General features: G+C 44.8%; 1 protein-coding gene across 5 annotated transcripts in view; it reads right to left on the bottom strand.

The window, feature by feature from the left end:
- The window catches only part of ABAT (4-aminobutyrate aminotransferase), a 144,627-nt gene that overhangs the window by 91,014 nt on the left and 35,190 nt on the right, over nucleotides 1–18,423 (bottom strand). For all 5 annotated transcript variants that reach the window (XM_073542809.1, XM_073542805.1, XM_073542807.1 and 2 more), the window contains one exon: nucleotides 7,013–7,131. In XM_073542809.1, coding sequence (XP_073398910.1) covers nucleotides 7,013–7,082 — 70 coding nt within the window. In that variant the 5' untranslated portion in view covers nucleotides 7,083–7,131. The remainder of the gene's footprint in view (nucleotides 1–7,012; nucleotides 7,132–18,423) is intronic.

The following is an 18,423-nucleotide window of genomic DNA, read 5'->3' as shown; positions in this document are numbered from 1 at the left end:
CTGAGAAGTGCCAGAAGCTTATTGATGGCTACAAGAAATGTTTGGAGGCTGTCATCAATGCCAAAGGGTGTGCAACCAAGTATTAATTAGGGGTGCCTTCTTTGAAATTGCAACATGTAAGTTGAAAAACAATGTTTTATTGTTGTATTACTTTGGACCACTAATCAAAAATTCCTGAGGATATAACTTTGTACAATATCTTCAGAAATAAATGGAAATGTAAGTCTATGAAAAAAATTTAAAAAGGTGCCAATAATGGCGAGCAGCACTGTATCTAAGTATACACACAATTAGTGATGAGCGTGCTCTGATGCTAACCGTGTGTCTTTGGGCATGCTCGAATAATACAGTATGTTCGAGTCCCCGCGACTGCAGGTCTCACAGCCACAACACATGCAGGGATTGCCTGTTTTTAGACGATCACTACACCACACACAATGTTTCATACATTCTGTATTCCAGAATAGCTGGTGAAACATTGCTCTGGATTGCAGCAGACTAGCGATGACATGGTTGTTGTTTCCCGATTTCCACCGCATTGCCCTCTTTTTCGTCACTTGTTCTGACTTGGCTTTCCCTGAATGGGATTTCCAAGGTTACCAATTTGCTATGTTTGTTCTACTGAATAAAAGCTGAACAATAGCTGCCAAGTATAAAAAAAGGCAATCCACGATTCACACTTTTCATATTTATTCATTTGATACAACAGAGGACGCCGGGAGCATTCTTCATGGTGAAGGAGATATCGAGGGTGAAATGGTTTTAGAAATACTTTCAATGTAGTCTTCTGTGATTTATCATCCCTGAGCACCAAAACTGAAGCCTTCACACAACGCCATCCTCATGCGAAAAAAAAAAACAGATTTACCTATGGAGATGGGCTTACGAGTATGTTTCCAATGGACGCCACCGGGTCGTCTCTGCCCCATCACCACTATCAGTGCAGCATAGCAAACAAATACAGAAATGTCTGCTTGTGTTATGCGCTTGGGAGACAAGTAGAACAGTGCTAAAGGGGACAGGCTGAATTTGTGGCTGTACGATGCGGTTTCTGAATGCTTGGCTGGTTACAAAGAAGAAAGAGTTCAAACACAATGTAAGAAAGTCACATATGTCTCACCAAAATCCAAGAGCGGATGCTCGGATTGGATGCAATCTTGAAAAAAAAAAAATAAATTAAAAAAAAAAAAACAAAAAAAAAAAAAAAAAACACTACTTGTAATATGAGATTACTCTACACAAAGGACTCAAAAAGCAGCTTGGAAATTTTTGTTATGTTAAAAGCTGGAAATCAGTAGGTGCCATCCAGTCACTCATCCTCCAACAACCACATGTTTGATTTTTGTTGTTGTATAGGATGCCACTTAAAAGGGCTTTTCTCGTAACCAGAGCTGTGGAGACGGTAGGCCAAACCTCTGACTCCGACTCCTCAATTTTCATGACACCGACTCCACCAAAATGGGCTCAGACTCCACCTCCACAGCCCTGCTTGTAACCCTAGTTAAAATTGTGAAGTTCTTGTAAGAACAAGCAACTCTGTAGCTTTTTACTACTTATTAAAAATCCTCTTATCAAGAACGAAGGGTAAGGTTTTTTGGGGTTTTTTTTTCAGCTCGTTGCCCAGATTACAAACCACCACTGAAGTCCATCAGCGGTGTCTGGTATTGTAGGAAAGGAGCAAAGCACAAACTATTTCCAATAGAGCCATAAGTGCTGCTTTGAAGCTGGCCAGATTACTGAATTAGGGCCCCGTCAGGTGGCCATATAAATCAGACCAAGATCAGAACGCTCTCCTGAGAAATACATACATGCAGCTGTCACGCTCGGATCGGGAAAGCCGCCAGCCAGTCTGTGTTCCGATCTCTGCCTGATATATAGGGCCGTCCCACCGCGCCCTTAGCCTAATTTCAGCACCACTACTCTTCTTTGATGCTTTCAGTATTGGGGTGTGCACAGATCAGGCTAGCAGCACAACAATGCGCTGTCCAAACTGTCAATCGGGAGCCCTACTACACAGCCAGCAAAAAGCTGGGAAGTGGTGTGCTCCTGCATGGGAAGTTGAGAAAACTTCTTAAATCTTGAAATATCTGTATATTCATCCTCGGTGAGATCCAAAATTAGAACTTTGGAGTAACAATGCTAACCACTGAGCCATGGTCCTGCTGCCTTGCCTGGCACATCCATTACAGCACTATGATTCCAGGTGATGTTGTCTAAGGTTAGTTTCACACTAGCATATGGCAGAGCTACGGAGGGATGCGGACCTCATCTTTAGCATTGGGTACAAAGGCCATGCCGATGTACGCAGATGCCTCTACATGCGTCGTTTTGACGGTGCGGCGACCTGCACCGAACGCAACGTGTTGGATTTTGTTGCGGTCGCCGCACCGTCAAACCGACACATGTGGAGGTATCCGCATACATTGGCATGGCCTGCATACTCAATGCTACAGATAGGATACGTAGGCCGCATGCCGACGTAGGTGGAGCTGACCGGAGGAGGTGCGGCAGTGGGCGGAGCTTCACGGAGGAAGTCCGCATCCCTCCGCAGCTCTGCCATACGCTAGTGTGAAACTAGCCTAAGGCAGGAGCCACGAATATAAAGCCCCCAAATTCATGTCCTTATTGAATGTCATATATTAGAAAGAATGATAAGTATATTGCTTATACATGAAATTACTTTTAAATCAGGGTTCCCCAACTCCAGTCCTCAAGGCCCACCATCAGATCACGTTTTCAGGATTTCCTTAGTATTGCTCAGGTGACAATTGCATCACCTGTGCAATACAAATGAAATCCTGAAAACGTGATCTGTTGGTGGGCCTTGAGGACTGGAGTTGGGGAACCCTGATTTAAATGAAGCGTATAATTAAAGTATAATTTACCCAGTAAAGCTCTAGAAACAAAAATGACATTTTGTTGGGTTTTATTTAGCTCAAGTGGAGGGCCAAAGAATATGGATAAGGGATCTTGTAGCATTCTGTATGGTGGCATAGAGTTAATATTATACAATAGTGGGAGGTTTGCTGCTATATCGCTATTACCGGAGGACATCTTTGTGATGTGGTATGAAAAAGAGCCTGACAACATTTCACACCCTCATAGAATTCTTAAAATACCCTATTAAAAGTCCATATCACATTGATCCACAATGCAGTGATGTGCCAGAGCCCCTAGCCACTGTGTAATGGCAGATGGGTGCACTTTGTAGTAGAACACTTGGGGGAGGGATTTATCTAAGAAAGCTTTCTGGGGTTGAAAAGTTGCAAACTTTGGCACAAGCATTTGTCGTACTAAACTGCGAACAGCCACTTCTTTTAGACTTGATGGAAGAGCAGAGCCACTGCCAGTGTAGCCGATATATTAGATTTTAATGTCTGACGTGCATTTTATTATAGCAGTCATAGATTTTAAAGAGGATTTTCTTGCTTCACTTTGTTTGTCACCTGGCTGCAGTTTCGTGAGGCCGTTCCTTCTGGTGTCTTTGATGGTCTGCGGCACTTATGTCTGATTGCCAGCGCTGCAGCCAATCAGTGAGTCCAGCGGCTCTGCCTGAGTAGACAGCATGGCCGCTATGCTTATGAATGGAGATTGGTGTTGCAGACAATACCAGACACAGGGAGCAGCGGAAACTTAGCGCTGGACATGGGGAGGGTGATTCAAACAAAAAAACCTGTTCTTTAAACACTCCACTGATTTTTGGAAACCAGAAAACCCCTTTTAATATTTGACTAACAGACAGCCTTTTTGCGCAAGACATTAAGGGGAATGCATATACTAATTGAGGCCTTCACAAAGATTGAAAGTTTTAAAAAAAAAAAAATTATATATTTGGATAGATTTTATAACCTAAACAAAGCAGCTAAAGACTTAACGGAGATCTAAATGATGGACATGGAGAAACCAGACAATCATATGGGTAACACAAGCCCACGAAGGAAGAAAGTGGTGAAACGCGCGTCAGGATGGGGGAGTGGGGCGACGCCACCCGCATCCTGTTTCACATCATCGGCTCCTCCAGTATTCCATTTTCAGGTACTTCTTACTATGGACCATTGTGTCTGGGGCACCTGTGTGTCATCATTAGGATCTACTCGTGCACCATAGATTTCCTCTTAGCGTTCGTTTACTCATACTCGGACTACCCATATATACTTTATTATGCTATTGGGCCATGCTATAGGACCTATACTCAATATACTCATCTAGTTATGTGCATATTCTGTTAGGAGCGAATATTTGATGTTAGTTTGCACGGTTATTTTTGGAGTTCTCTTCATTTTTCTTTTTTATCTCAAAATACATTATATATATTTTTTTTAGAGGTTTATCATTTGGGCTATTTCCTAGTTTATCTTATAAGAGAACCTGGATACATTATGAATTAATTAGTACTTGCCATAAATTGAGCACGTTTTTGTCCAGGGTTAGTCTCCTATAATTGTAGTAGTGTATTACCATGGATGCCATGGTGTCCCCCTGACTGGGCACACGGTTATAATTGTAATACTAGGCTTTATCCATTTTTCTAATAAAGAGTTATTGGTTTTATTTAATAGATCTCTTCATTACTCTGGATATTGATTTTATGTGTTTATAATGGGTAAGTCACAGAGCAGAAATATAGTTAATAAATCAGATCAAGCCTTCAGATATCAAAAGTCCGTGAGCCACAAAGCTACGGGGATGGGATCATACATTTTACACAACCAATTACAGACTAAACTGCGGTGGGAAAACCATAAGAAATAAACCGTTTTGGCACAGACCATAGAAAGATGGCCACCAAGGAATAGATTGCATCTCATTAGCTTATAAAGCAAATCTAGGTACAGATAGAAATCCACATTATTTCATCCCTTCCGAATCTTGAGTCCTTAGATAAGATGGAGCGGATTCTATAATGCAGCGGTCTAATGCGTCACTCTTTTCAATCATCAGGTTATTTACTACGTGCTGAAAATCTGTCAGATAAGAGATTTAAAAGAGGAAAGCACGCCCGCAGAAGACAATCCGAGGGGTGTGAGAAGTATTCTGCAACGCCATCTTAATTACAAATCTGGAATAAGTCAGTAGAGAAACTGGGAGGAAAGATTTAGTAAAAAGGGGAAAAAAAAAAAATTAACACACTGGTGTCATACACTGTGTATCATCACAAGCATAGTTATAGGGAATCTGTGTTCTTCACGGATTCTACATGGCGGCCCAAAGTCCGTATTAATAGGTCATCGGTGCTTTTATTCCAATGAGGTGTTTGACGTTCCATACTGCGCACACCAACGTCTCTCACTGAGCACACAGACGTCCCAAGCTGACGTCCCATACTGCGCACACCGACGTCCCACGCTGACGTCCCATACTGAGAACACCGACGTCCCTCACTGAGCACGCTGACGTCCCATACTGCGCACACCAACGTCCCACGCTGACGTCCCATACTGCGCACACCGACGTCCCACGCTGACGTCCCATACTGCGCACACCGACGTCCCACGCTGACGTCCCATACTGCGCACACCGACGTCCCACGCTGACGTCCCATACTGCGCACACCGACGTCCCACGCTGACGTCCCATACTGCGCACACCGACGTCCCTCACTGAGCACGCTGACGTCCCATACTGCGCACACCAACGTCCCACGCTGACGTCCCATACTGTGCACACCGACGTCCCACGCTGACGTCCCATACTGAGAACACCGACGTCCCTCACTGAGCACGCTGACGTCCCATACTGCGCACACCAACGTCCCACGCTGACGTCCCATACTGTGCACACCGACGTCCCACGCTGACGTCCCATACTGCGCACACCGACGTCCCACGCTGACGTCCCATACTGCGCACACCAACGTCCCACGCTGACGTCCCATACTGCGCACACCGACGTCCCACGCTGACGTCCCATACTGCGCACACCGACGTCCCACGCTGACGTCCCATACTGCGCACACCGACGTCCCATACTGCGCACACCGACGTCCCACGCTGACGTCCCATACTGCGCACACCAACGTCCCACGCTGACGTCCCATACTGCGCACACCGACGTCCCACGCTGACGTCCCATACTGCGCACACCGACGTCCCATACTGCGCACACCGACGTCCCACGCTGACGTCCCATACTGCGCACACCGACGTCCCACGCTGACGTCCCATACTGCGCACACCGACGTCCCACGCTGACGTCCCATACTGCGCACACCGACGTCCCACGCTGACGTCCCATACTGCGCACACCGACGTCCCACGCTGACGTCCCATACTGCGCACACCGACGTCCCACGCTGACGTCCCATACTGCGCACACCGACGTCCCATACTGCGCACACCGACGTCCCACGCTGACGTCCCATACTGCGCACACCGACGTCCCACGCTGACGTCCCATACTGAGCACACAGACGTCCCTCACCAGTGCTGAAAACCAATCACAATGAACTTTTATTCTGCAGCATTGCATATGCAATGATCAGGACTAGTCCAGTTGGTGCATTCTCTGAGACAAGCCCTGTTCGATACTGGACTGACAGCCGGCATTCAATCCCTGTTATGGGGGCCATCAATTACGTCCAGGGAGGCGTGATTAGAAGATCTGTGGAAAGCCTAGTCTGGGGAATGTAATGTCCAGCTTTGCCTCATTGCATACGTGACGATGCCAGCTCTCCTATGGAACGTCAAACACCCTCTAGGAATAAAGGAAACTGCACTTATACATCTATAGCAGAGTTCTGGAACAGTCAGGTGATTGGAAAGGTTTTCTTTAAAATAGAGTATTGGATTTGTAGAGAATAATATTTTATATGATCCCTCATTGGGGGAAAAAATCATTATTCCATTGAATGACTTCTTGATTTTATACAGTGAAGTGAAGCCATGAAAACCCATCCAGACACCGCTTTCTCACCAATCTCCTACCTGGGACCAGGAATGGAGGGTAAATAATTGCATCATTTGCCTAAAATATCAGACTCAAGTCTCTGGCAAGTAAATGTAGGATGACTTACATGGTACAAGCAGTCTGGAGTTCTGCTGCAATGCCTGGGTCATGTGTAAGCCAAGCAACATGGAAGCCATTTTGGTTCAAGAAGAAGTCAGCGACTACTTGAGCAGTGCCCAATTTTTCCTGTAAGAAAAAAAAAAACAGATTAAGAATGTAGAAATACCAGTAACAGAACTATATAGAATTCCACAGTAGATAAGATCCTGCACCAGGTACATGGACGTCACAGCATTCAGATTCAGGGACAAAATAAAATGTCAGCAAGTGACGACCGACGTGCTGATGCTTCATTACTGGTTCCTAACGTTCTCATCATGCTCCTGTCTAAATCCGTGGTTTTAAACTATGATGGAGAAGATAGATTTAGTGAATAAACAGCACACACCGCTTACCTAAAATAATTCATCAGTGTCCTGACTGAGCATGCTCATTGTTCCTTCACTGATGCCCTGCTGCAAAATCAGTGCCAACTCTGATGAAGGAGGACAACAAAAGGAGGACAACCAACGGCTAATTTCCATAATCAAGCCAGCCCTCATCTCTGCTAAGCCGAGGTGTAGACAGATAAGGGATCCAGAAGACAATAGTCAGCCACCCTCTAAAGCCGGCATGTGCACTGCAAACACTGGAAATGTTGTCCAATGTCAAGAACAAGACCAGAAGCCAAGGACGAGGATGCCAAGTGACGATGGGTACCCACAGCTGTGCAAGATCAGCAATGGTTGCAACTCATTACTTACAGATCAAGCTTGTTTTAAGCATGGGCTTATTTTTTAGGCGTGCTTACAAGCCCAATGAAGACTCGGCTCAAATTCTTACTAAAGGGCCCATTACACACAACGATCTCGCTGGCGAGATCGCTGGTTTTGTGACACATCAGCGATCTCCCCAGCGAGATCGCTGTGTGTGACATCCAGCAGCGATCGGCCCCCCCGCGGGGTATCGCTGATCGTGCTGGATCGTCCTGGCCTGTATTTTTCATCGCTGGTCTCCCGCTGGCCAGCGCGCATCGCTGCGTTTGGCAGTTGGAGCCAGCGATGAGCGACGCTGCACGCTGGTTACCAATGTAAATATCGGGTTTCTAAGAGCTGCGGGGCCCTTAGAAACCCGATGTTTACCCTAGATACTAGTGTGCACTGCAGGCAGGGCGGGCGCTGGAGGCACAGCGGCGCACAGACCGGAGTAGCTCTGCTATCTGCTACTCCAGTCTGTCAGACTGGAGTAGCAGATAGCAGAGCTACGCCGGTCTGTCTGCGCTGCTCTGCCTCCCACCCTGCCTGCAGTGCACACTAGTATCTAGGGTAAACATCGGGTTTCTAAGGGCCCCGCAGCTCTTAGAAACCCGATATTTACATTGGTAACCAGCATGCTCGCTGGTCCTGTTTGCTGGAGGGGCTGTCTATGTGACAGCTCACCAGCGATCAGCTAACAATGTCCCAGCGATCCCATCCACGTCGGATCGTTGGTGGGATCGCTGGGACATCATTATGTGTAACGGTACCCTTATCTCAATCTCTTATCTCTTGTGTTGTTTTCATCTTGAAAAAAAAAACTGCAATCATGTTCTCAGTGATGTAAGTACATTTATTCTGAAGACATACCGATATACAAGTTCTTATAACACCAAATAAAATTTTGAAAACTTGGTGGTGGAAAAAAAAAAAAAGTAGCAACATGCTACCCCTTCAATTTGGATTTCTCATGAAATCTGCTCCCAACTTGACACCGATAAGCCAAAAAGGTGCAAAAAAAAAAAAAAAGTAGGGAAGGGGGAGCTTTAAGGATCATGAGATCAGAAAACCTCAATCCCTGCTCGAAATAATGTTTTAGGAGGAGTTTTTATTTTTGTGTATTTGAAGACTAAGTTTTTGCACTGAAGAAAAAAAGAAATAAGACAGCATTTTTGGTTTTTGCACCAACTTCATGAACCCGTGGGCACCATTTTGAAGTATTCGGCATATACATCAGTGAATACTACAATACAAAAAAAGTAAAAAGGAAATTACACAAAAAAAAAGAAAATCACACATGATGAATTGAGGCCATAGATTCCTGCGACTTTAGATATCCACGCTGCATCTTTCATCCTCCAAAAACTGTGTGAACATTCCCTAAAGAGATTCTCCCCATTTATGGCATATCGGTGGGAGTCCCTTTGGAGGCCCCCTCAGTAATGCAGAGGACAGAAGCATGGGCTCTTGTGTGCAGCATGGAGGCTGCTGCTATCCTTGATGACTAGTGATGAGCGAGCGTGCTGGGATAAGGAGTTACCCGAGCATGCTCATGTGCTGACTGGGAGTCTTCGGCGTGCTCGAATAATATGTTCCAGTCCCCGCGCCTGCATGTCTCGCAGGTGTTCAACAGCCTGTTTATTAGTCAATCCTTGCATGTGTTGTGGATGTCGAACAGCGGCGAGACATCCACGGGCAGGGATTCAAACATACAGTATTATTCAAGCACGCCGTAGTCACTTGGTTAGCACACGAGCGAGCTCTAATAATACCTTATCCGAGCACGTTCGCTCATCACCAACTGCGAAGTTTTGGTCACTGGGTCTGTATCTCTGCAGTCGGGTCGTGCCGATCACAACGTCTGACTTGTCACAATGCCTTGACTCTTTAAAATTACTGTAAAAAGCCAGAAACACCTTGCACAATTTTATCGCTGTAACATTACTATTAGCTATTCAATCATCAACTACTTTACAATGAGTTATGGTTTTACTGCACCTGGCAAAATGACAAAAAGTAAGAGTTCACAAACACGACACCGAGATACCGAGGACAAAATGATAAAAGGAGTAAAAAAAAAAAACCCACAACAACCCACATTATTTTATTATCTTTATCAAAGGGCTAAAAATACCACACCCCACAGTTATCATGGAGGTCAGTGCCTCTCGCCATCAAGTATCTCTATATGTCCAAACGAGAGAAGAACTGCGGCAATGGATTGGAGAAATATCATCTGCTGCTTCTTGATAATCGGGACGTCTAAGTGATCACTCACCAGGGGAAATGATTTTTATACATTCTGAAAAAAAAATAATTGTTCGACAGCACATCATCCAGTGTGAAAAAAAAAAAAAAGTGATCTGAGAACAATGGCGACCTATGTGAACAGAATGCTCAATTACGGATCATTCTGTGGAGCATGACAGTGTGGCTGGTCTGCCTAACCCGACTATTAAAACAAGTGCAGGGTGTGCAATGTGAATATGCCCTTATCCTAGGTGACTTACTGGGTTTCTTGCAGTAGTTTTGATGAAACGGTTACATTTAGTGTAGCTCTGCTAGTCTTCTCTGTGATTAGTCTCTGCTCATGAGCTTTGGCGATCCTCGACGCCCTCCACTGATTAGCGGCTTGTGGTCTAAGCAGTGTAGGCTGAAAGCTGTCAATCAATGAGGAGCCAGGGTTAGGCTATGCTCCCACGTATGCAGAAAATTCCTGACAAAAAACCGGAGTCCTTCCCAGAAAATGCGCGTTTTTTCTGCGCGTTTTTTTCTGGAGCGTCCCCAGTCTCATAGAAAATAGTTAGAAATGCGGATTTTTCCGCGTAATTAATGAGCACGCTGCGTTTTTTACAGCGGGAAAAAAAATCCATCAATATGCACAAAAAGTGCAGAATTCATTAAAATGAATGGGATGCTTCTTTTAAGCGTTTTTGCCAGTAAAAACGCTTAAAAACCGCGAACAAAACGCTTACGTGTGCACACACCCTTAGAGAGACCACCACTGAGAGGACTAGAATAGTGAGCCCAGAAAGCCACCTCAGGGTCTGAACTAGATGTCAGGAATGTAATTTTAACTGTAAATTTAATTTTTAAGTTCTGAAATCAATAGAACAGAGAGAGATCTGATTCTTTCTCCTCCAGGACTGATCATTCACCCTCAATACATGGGTAAAATCTGTAGTCACTGAAGCCAGGCATTCCCATTACTGTGATAGGAGATGGCAGTTGGTGCTTTTTAAATTTTAAAGACGAGGTGGAGCTGGAGGCCGACACAGACATCCTGCTGCAAGTTCTCCCGAAACGACACCATTCTCCATAGAACTTTATGAGCACCAACTGTCATCTCTCTCAGAAATGAGATTTTACCCATGAATTGAGAGTAAAAGATCAGACTAGGATTAGAAAGAAGCAGATTTCTAAGATAAGATAGGTTACAAAATTTCTTATTTTCACCTGTACTATTGATTTATAGGAAAAAATCAACAGTTAACCTTTAAATACATCTTTATTAGTGATGAGCGAACGTGCATGGATAAGGCGTTATCTCAGCATGCTCAGGTGTTATCAGAGTATCTTCGGTGTGCTCGAATATTATGTTCTAGTCCCCGCGGCTGCATGTCTCCCGGCTGTTAGACAGCTGCAACACATGTGGGGGGAAATACCTAACAGACAATCCCTTGCATGTGTTGCGGCTGCCAAACAGCTGTGAAACATGCAGCTGCGGGGACTGGAACATATTTTTCGAGTACGCCAAAGTCACTCTGTTACCACCCGAGAATGCTGAGATAACACCTTATCCCAGCAGGTTCGCTCATCACTAATAACTAAGAGGTCATACTCTGTTTTTCTCTTGGGCTGTTTGATGGCAGAAGCTTGAGAAACTTCAATAATTCCCTCCCCATCTGAGAAAAACTTACAAAACTTTGACCAAACTCTCATGGTAAAACCTGACACACTGATGAATTATGGACAATCATTTTTCCCGTAAAAAACATGTGAAAGAGCCTAACTGGGCTGCTTGCTGCAGTTTTGATAAAATCCCATTTTAATCTGCTGCAGATCTAGCTGTTCTCTTTGCTGCAGTTTTGATAAAATCCCATTTTACTCTGCTGCAGATCTAGCTGTTCTCTGAATGCAGAGCTCTGTATAACCCCACCCACACCACTGATTGGCTGCTTACTGCCTGTGCACAGAAAGCAGCCAATCAGTGGTGGGGGCGGAGTTACACAGAGGCAGCAGGCTTAACAGTCCTCTGGAGCGAATACCCTACTGATAAACAGTGGTTTTCTCACAACTATAGCAAGCAGACCAGTAAGGGATACATAGCTGGAATCAGGGTCTCTATCTCTACATTATGCAGATGTCAGGTTAAGTGGTTAAAACCTGGTGACCGATCCCCTTTAAATAAAATGCAATTGTTGAAAAGCTTAGAAGAGGTTGTGTAACTGGATGTAAGATGAGCAATGACAGCAGAAGACCCGGCATTGGGCAAGAAAGTCTATTAAGATTCATCAGTACTCGGCAGGAATCCTGTAGTGCAACATTGTCTTCACGGCGGCAGCTTTCCCCCTGGCCGTTCTTAGGAGAAAACAGTCTTTTAGTATTCAGAACCAATAGTCCGTTCAAGTCTATTTAACCCGGAACAGCACAACGCTCCACAATTGTGCTGCAAGTATTGGAAAGCATTCTGGTCCGGCGTCTGTAACCTATTTAAGACGGAATATTTGAATGAGGATTAGTTTTGTTTGTCGACGGTTAAATATATTGATGGGAGAAAGCACCTCAAGGGTTAAGCTAAAAGTGACAAGGGTAAGAATAGAGAAAGCAAACAGCACAGTTAGAACGATCCGTGATCTTTTTTGCACGGCAGGTTACATTTTGGATAAGCGGCTGATAAAAGCTCAGGAGGACGTCCTAGTACAGAGAATGGGAGCACCAGGTACGAAAGACAGGGACTTTTGCAGTGACTTATGACTCATGCAGGAAAAATGTACCTTCTGTTTCTACATAGAGCTTAGAAGGATTCAGCTCGTCAGTTTTTAACGGGAATATCTGGGACTTGAAACAAAACAAAAAAAATATACTCAAGCACTAACAGGTAACTGCAACTCACCTGCCAGACACAGGCCGCTCCTTCTGGGGATTCGGCTGCCTCTACAGAACCTAGCCTTCATCTCTGCTGTCGACGGGGCGGGACTGCCGATGTTATGTCGACTGGCAGCCAGATCCCCGCTGCCTAACTGGGGCAGCCAACTGTCATTCAGAATGATCTCAGAAGTGCTGCCCAGTCGCGTCAGCAGAGGCAGCTGAATCTCTGGCAGGAGCGTCTGTGCCGGAGAAGAACGGCGCCGTGCACAAAAGGCAGGTAAGTTGCAGCTGCCCATTAGAGCTTAGGCACATGTTTTTGTTTTATTATAAAGTCCCCGAGTGTAGGGGACACTGTGGTGCGCCAGCTCACATGTCATATAGCCACTGACAGCGGCTCCGGAGAATGCGCACATGTGACATGAAGCTGGGGATGTACACTCAGTGTCAGTGCGCATGCCTGCGGAGGATATTTGCAGTGCTCACGTGTGGGATTTGCTAGGTGGATGCTGTGACGTCGGGCCAGTCATGGCAATTAATCACAATCCTGTCTGCGCGCATAATTTGAACAGGACACTGACTGATCTGTGACAAACGATAGAATGATCCACCCTTATGACTGAAGCAGAAGGTATGTGAAGGTGAGAGAATCGCCTAATGATATAGTGTTTTTCAAACACAATATTAGAAGCTTTTCGTTGCGAAAACCATGTTAGTGGTGCACATTGCACACTATATCACTAACACACTGGGGGTGACAGGTTCCCTTTAATCATGTGAGGTCAGTGTTTAATGCATGGAGACTCATCATAAACCTCAAGATCTACAGATCTATCCACAGCGGAGCTCACAGTCCGCGTTCCCATCTCAGACACATTAAATAGTAAGTCGATTACACGAGCTTCATGTTTATTATGGAGTAAGGAAAGAGATCAAACATTCAAACCAGAGACCTAAAATAAAGGGTCAGCCAAAAATAAGACCGGCACAGGAAGGAAATTAACTCCTGCCTTCTCAGCAAGATATGTTCAAAACTCGATAATAAATGATATTGACAGGTTAGAGAATAAATTAATATACTAATACGCCTCCTGTCTGTCCCAAGAACTGAGAAATAGCAAGGGACGCCCCTTGGAAGAAGCAACGGCAAAGCGCGCGCCGGGCGTCAGGTTCCCGGACAGTATTCTCCCTCTGCTGTCACTTGTGAACTGTGAAGGCGATTTATCAAGATGGCCAATTCTCGCACCGGTCGTGATGAGGGGGCGTTTTCTGGAGCAAAAGCTCCTGATTCATTAAGCCTCTTAATGAACCAAGTGAGGCGCATAGTGGTGTGCATCATCCCTGTTGAACAAAGATTTGGGGCCTAGCAAACGCTGCCGCTCATCACGAGTTTGACAGGTGGGGGGTTTGTCTCGGTGTTGTGCACGCCCGGCCCTAACACAATTTTAGAAGATGTTTGGAGTATGCTTCAAATATAAGCCCTACTCCAAAAATAATTCCTAGTTAGGGTACAGTCAAGGCCAGGGGTTATGGGGAGTGGGGTTGGGGGTGACTGGGCTTTTGTTCAGGGCTGCCCACGCTCTTAGGGGCCCCCAGTACAGTATTTCAATTCTTAGGTTAAGCCTGCTTAAGGCCCTTTGGTAACATCATGGTAACCAAAGGTCCTTTAATTGCAGGAGTCTAGAGGAAATGCAGAGGAGCCAGGCTGGTATGTACCATAGGTGCAGTGTGTGTTGTGAGGCAGTGACCGGTGTCATATGTGAGGGTCACTATGTGTCCCCCAGGATGCACTCAGCAGCATATTAGATCCGCTGGAGTGCCTTGTGCTCACAGCAGGTTGCCTGTGAGTCACAAGGTAGAATAAAAGTGAGTGTGAACTTGGTCAAGTTATGTGACCAAGGAATTGTTCAGGAAAACCTGGCATGGGCTTTTATTTTTGAAACAGACAGGTCTGTGGAGTCGGAGTTGTGGAGTCGGAGTTAGTTTTGGTTGGAGTCGGTAGAAATGTACCGACTCCAGCTTTAAAAAAAATGTATTAATATTTCAGAATTGAACTTTCATATGAATTTTATAAATGTTACTCAAATATATATGTTCTATCAAACTATGAACAACAGTGATATGCAGTTCTGCTGGAGATAGAGACATTTCTTACTTCTAGTGTGTCACTGTTCTCCACTGCCCTTATCTAATCTTATACTTGGTTAACCTCATGCTGCCCCAACCCCCCTACTTACAATGTATGAAACTGAAAGTGAAAATGTGTTGCAAATTCTTAGTAGTAAAGCTCCTCCTCTAGACTAGATCATACTAGGTGTGCGTCTTCCAAGCATCTCACAGTTGCCTGCTACTCAGAAGAGGAAGACTGTAAGAAGTATTATCCTTTCAACAAACTTTGCATCAGTTAACTGTGAGTACATGAGGAATAATAACAGTATTACTGACCACTATATCAGTTGTACGACCTGGCAATAATTTTGTACAATTGTTTTTAGGAAAAACAATTGTCATTTGGATTGTGAATGCAGAATTAAAAACCTGAGAATGTCAAAGAAGCATCACATTAAATCAGCTGTATTTGAACATTTCACCATCACTCAAGATAGAAAACATTATGTCTGTCAGTGTATGACAAATGATCCAGACGAAAACAAATGCTGTGAAGCCAAGATGAGTGCATATTCAGGCAAAGATAAAAATGCTCCTACCAGAGCTTCTAATCTAAAGAGACATTTACAGCGCTTTCATCCAGAAGTACTGAAAGCAGTGGATGAGAAAGACTGCATCCAAACCAATGAACCAGTGCCCAGCTCTTCCAGCCAAACAAAGGAGCAGAGAACTTTGCAGCCATCAGTTGCAAGATATTTTGTCAGTGACAAAGTTACTGTGACAATGACAGTAGATACATTTAAAAAACAGATCATAGAGCTTGTTGTAAAGGATAGTGTGCCTATTTCATTATTTTCACGACCAGCTTTTATGTGTCTGAATGGGGAAATGGCCCGCAAGCTTGGTGTTTCTCTGGAGAGAGAGAGTATTAGAAAATTAGTAATCGAAGAAGCTTTTAAACAAAAGGAAGAACTTAAAAAAACTCTCAAGGGACGCTTTCTGTTTCTTAAAATGGATGCCTGCACACGTCACAGAGTGAACTATTTTGCCATCAATGTCCGATTTGTTTGTGACAAAAATGAAATAGTTACCAAGACATTGGCAGTAAAAGACACCAAAGCTCATCACACCAGTGAGTTTCTCCAGGTCTTGGTGGAAAAGGTTCTGCAAGACTATGAACTTAAAAAAGAGCAAGTTCTTTCTGTCGTAACTGACAATGCTTCAAATATGATAAGTACTATTAAGCTAATGAATGAGAGTAATGATGGTGACCAGCAGCTAGAAGAACATTCTGGGTCCACAGACACAGAAATGTTTGAAATAGAGGAACACAGTATTGTAACTGAGGAGCAAACTGAAGTTGCTTCAGATGAACAGCAACATGATAGTTTAGATGATCTTGTTGAAACTGTGTCAATATGTTCTTTCATTCATCACATGCGCTGTGTTGTGCATACGCTACAGCTGGCTATAAGAGACAGTCTGCAAGAAGGACATGCTGCTGCACTGATTGGCAAGGTGAGAAAATTGGCTACTGTTGCCAGAACCCCTAAAGTTGACTCAATTTTGAAGAGACATGCTGGAAAAGGGGCAATTATTGATCAAGCCACACGATGGGGCAGTACTTACTTAATGATTCAGCGCTTGGTTGAACTGAAAACCTTTCTCGTAGACATGGCTAACCCTCAACTGACGCTAAATGAAAGTCAGTGGAATCAGGTGACTGAGCTGGAAAAATTGCTAGAGCACCCATTTACAGTGACTAAAAAATTACAAGCAGAGGACTTAACTCCAGGTATTTTCTTAAAGGAGTGGAAGAACCTGATGTTTCGCCTGTCCCAAAGAGGAGGGTTAATTGCAAGTGGCATTGCTACATCAATGAAACGGAGAGAGGAGCTACTATTACAAAATAACATTCTTTTGGCAGCTGTTTATGTAGACCCAATGCATCGGATTCTTCTAGATGATCAACAGCTAAGTAAAGGAAAAGAAGCTCTGTTTGAAATAGCAGTAAGGATGAAAGGGTTGCAGAACAGTCAGGAGGAACAAGAAGTATTTGGTCGTCCTGCCACATCTTCACCCTCATCATCAACTGATGATGAATTTAATTTCGAAAAATATTTGGATCACAAGGACCGTGCAAAGCGTTCCCGCATAGAAGAAGAGTCATCCCCATCAAGGACCACAGCCAGTACATTTCAGCACAATTTTTCATGTGCACTAAAAGAAATTGAGAAATTTGACCGTTCATCAAAAATAACAGTGCAACAAGCGATTCCTCTGTATCCTGACATTGTCAGAGATGTTGCCCGAGTGGTTACTGCTTTGCCACCAACACAAGTTAGTGTAGAGAGGTTGTTCTCTGCTCTCAAAATAATTAGATCAGATTTGAGGGCATCCATGAAGGAGGATCTGACAGAGGCAATACTTTTTCTGAGGACAAATTTATAGATTTCTTCTTATTAACTGCATAAAAGTGTTTATTGCATATTTACTTACAGTTTAGAAAAGTTTATAAAAGTTATTTGCTATATTCTAATTGTATTCTAATAAATGTAGTTTTTGCTCTAAGTGGTCTGATTACTTATATGATGGTGAGAAACTGAATAAGCACGATGTTTAATATTTTACAACAGTAAATTTGTTGTTATGAATTGGCCATTTATGAAGGAGTCGGAGTCGGAGCCTGATAAAATCCAGGAGTCGGAGTCAGAGTCGCAACTGTGGCTTACCGACTCCACAGCCCTGGAAACAGACTGCAGGAAGGTAGTGGGGCTGGTCCGTTTCCTCCAGTCCAAATCTTATAAGTGGCCCATGGCCAGAGAGTCTGTAGAAAAGGAAAAAATAACCTTAGGCCGGTTTCACATTTGCGCTTTATAGCGCAGCGACGGCCAGCACACGGCCGCCGCTAAGCCCCGCCCCCTCCCGGCTCCCTGCCAGCCCCATCCAGTCATCGCCGCCTACTAGCGCACATGGACGCTTGCAATCTGCGCACCCTATCTTTAGCATAGGGTGCGCAGATTGTGCGCTGGCCGTGTGCTAGCAGGATTTTGCCGTGTGCTGCGCACTTTTGAAGGTGCGCCGTGCGCGCCGAAATGCAACATGCTGCGTTCGGCGCACCTTCAAAAGTGCGCAGCGCACGGCAAAATCCTGCTAGCGCACGATCTGCGCACCCTATGCTAAAGATAGGGTGCGCAGATCGCAAGTGTCCATGTGCGCTAGTAGGCGGCAATGACCTGATTGGGCGGCCAGGGAGCCGGGAGGGGGCGGGGCTTAGCGGCAGCCGTGCGCAGGCCGTCGCTGCGCTATAAAGCGCAAATGTGAAACCGGCCTTACATAAGGGTTTTGGGTGTGTCAGTTTTGGGTCATGCAAGCAGACAGAGTATTTGGTCTGCAGAGCACTCCCAGTGTGAGGCAACACAGGGCCAAGCAGTGCCAAAGAGTCTGGCACCTCTGCATACACGGCAGTGCGGTCGCTCACGGCAAC

Source organism: Dendrobates tinctorius, unplaced genomic scaffold, assembly GCF_039654945.1.
Source record: "Dendrobates tinctorius isolate UK_male_01 unplaced genomic scaffold, ASM3965494v1 ptg000129l, whole genome shotgun sequence".
Classification (NCBI taxonomy): domain Eukaryota; kingdom Metazoa; phylum Chordata; class Amphibia; order Anura; family Dendrobatidae; genus Dendrobates; species Dendrobates tinctorius.
This window is presented reverse-complemented; position numbering and strand designations above follow the sequence as displayed.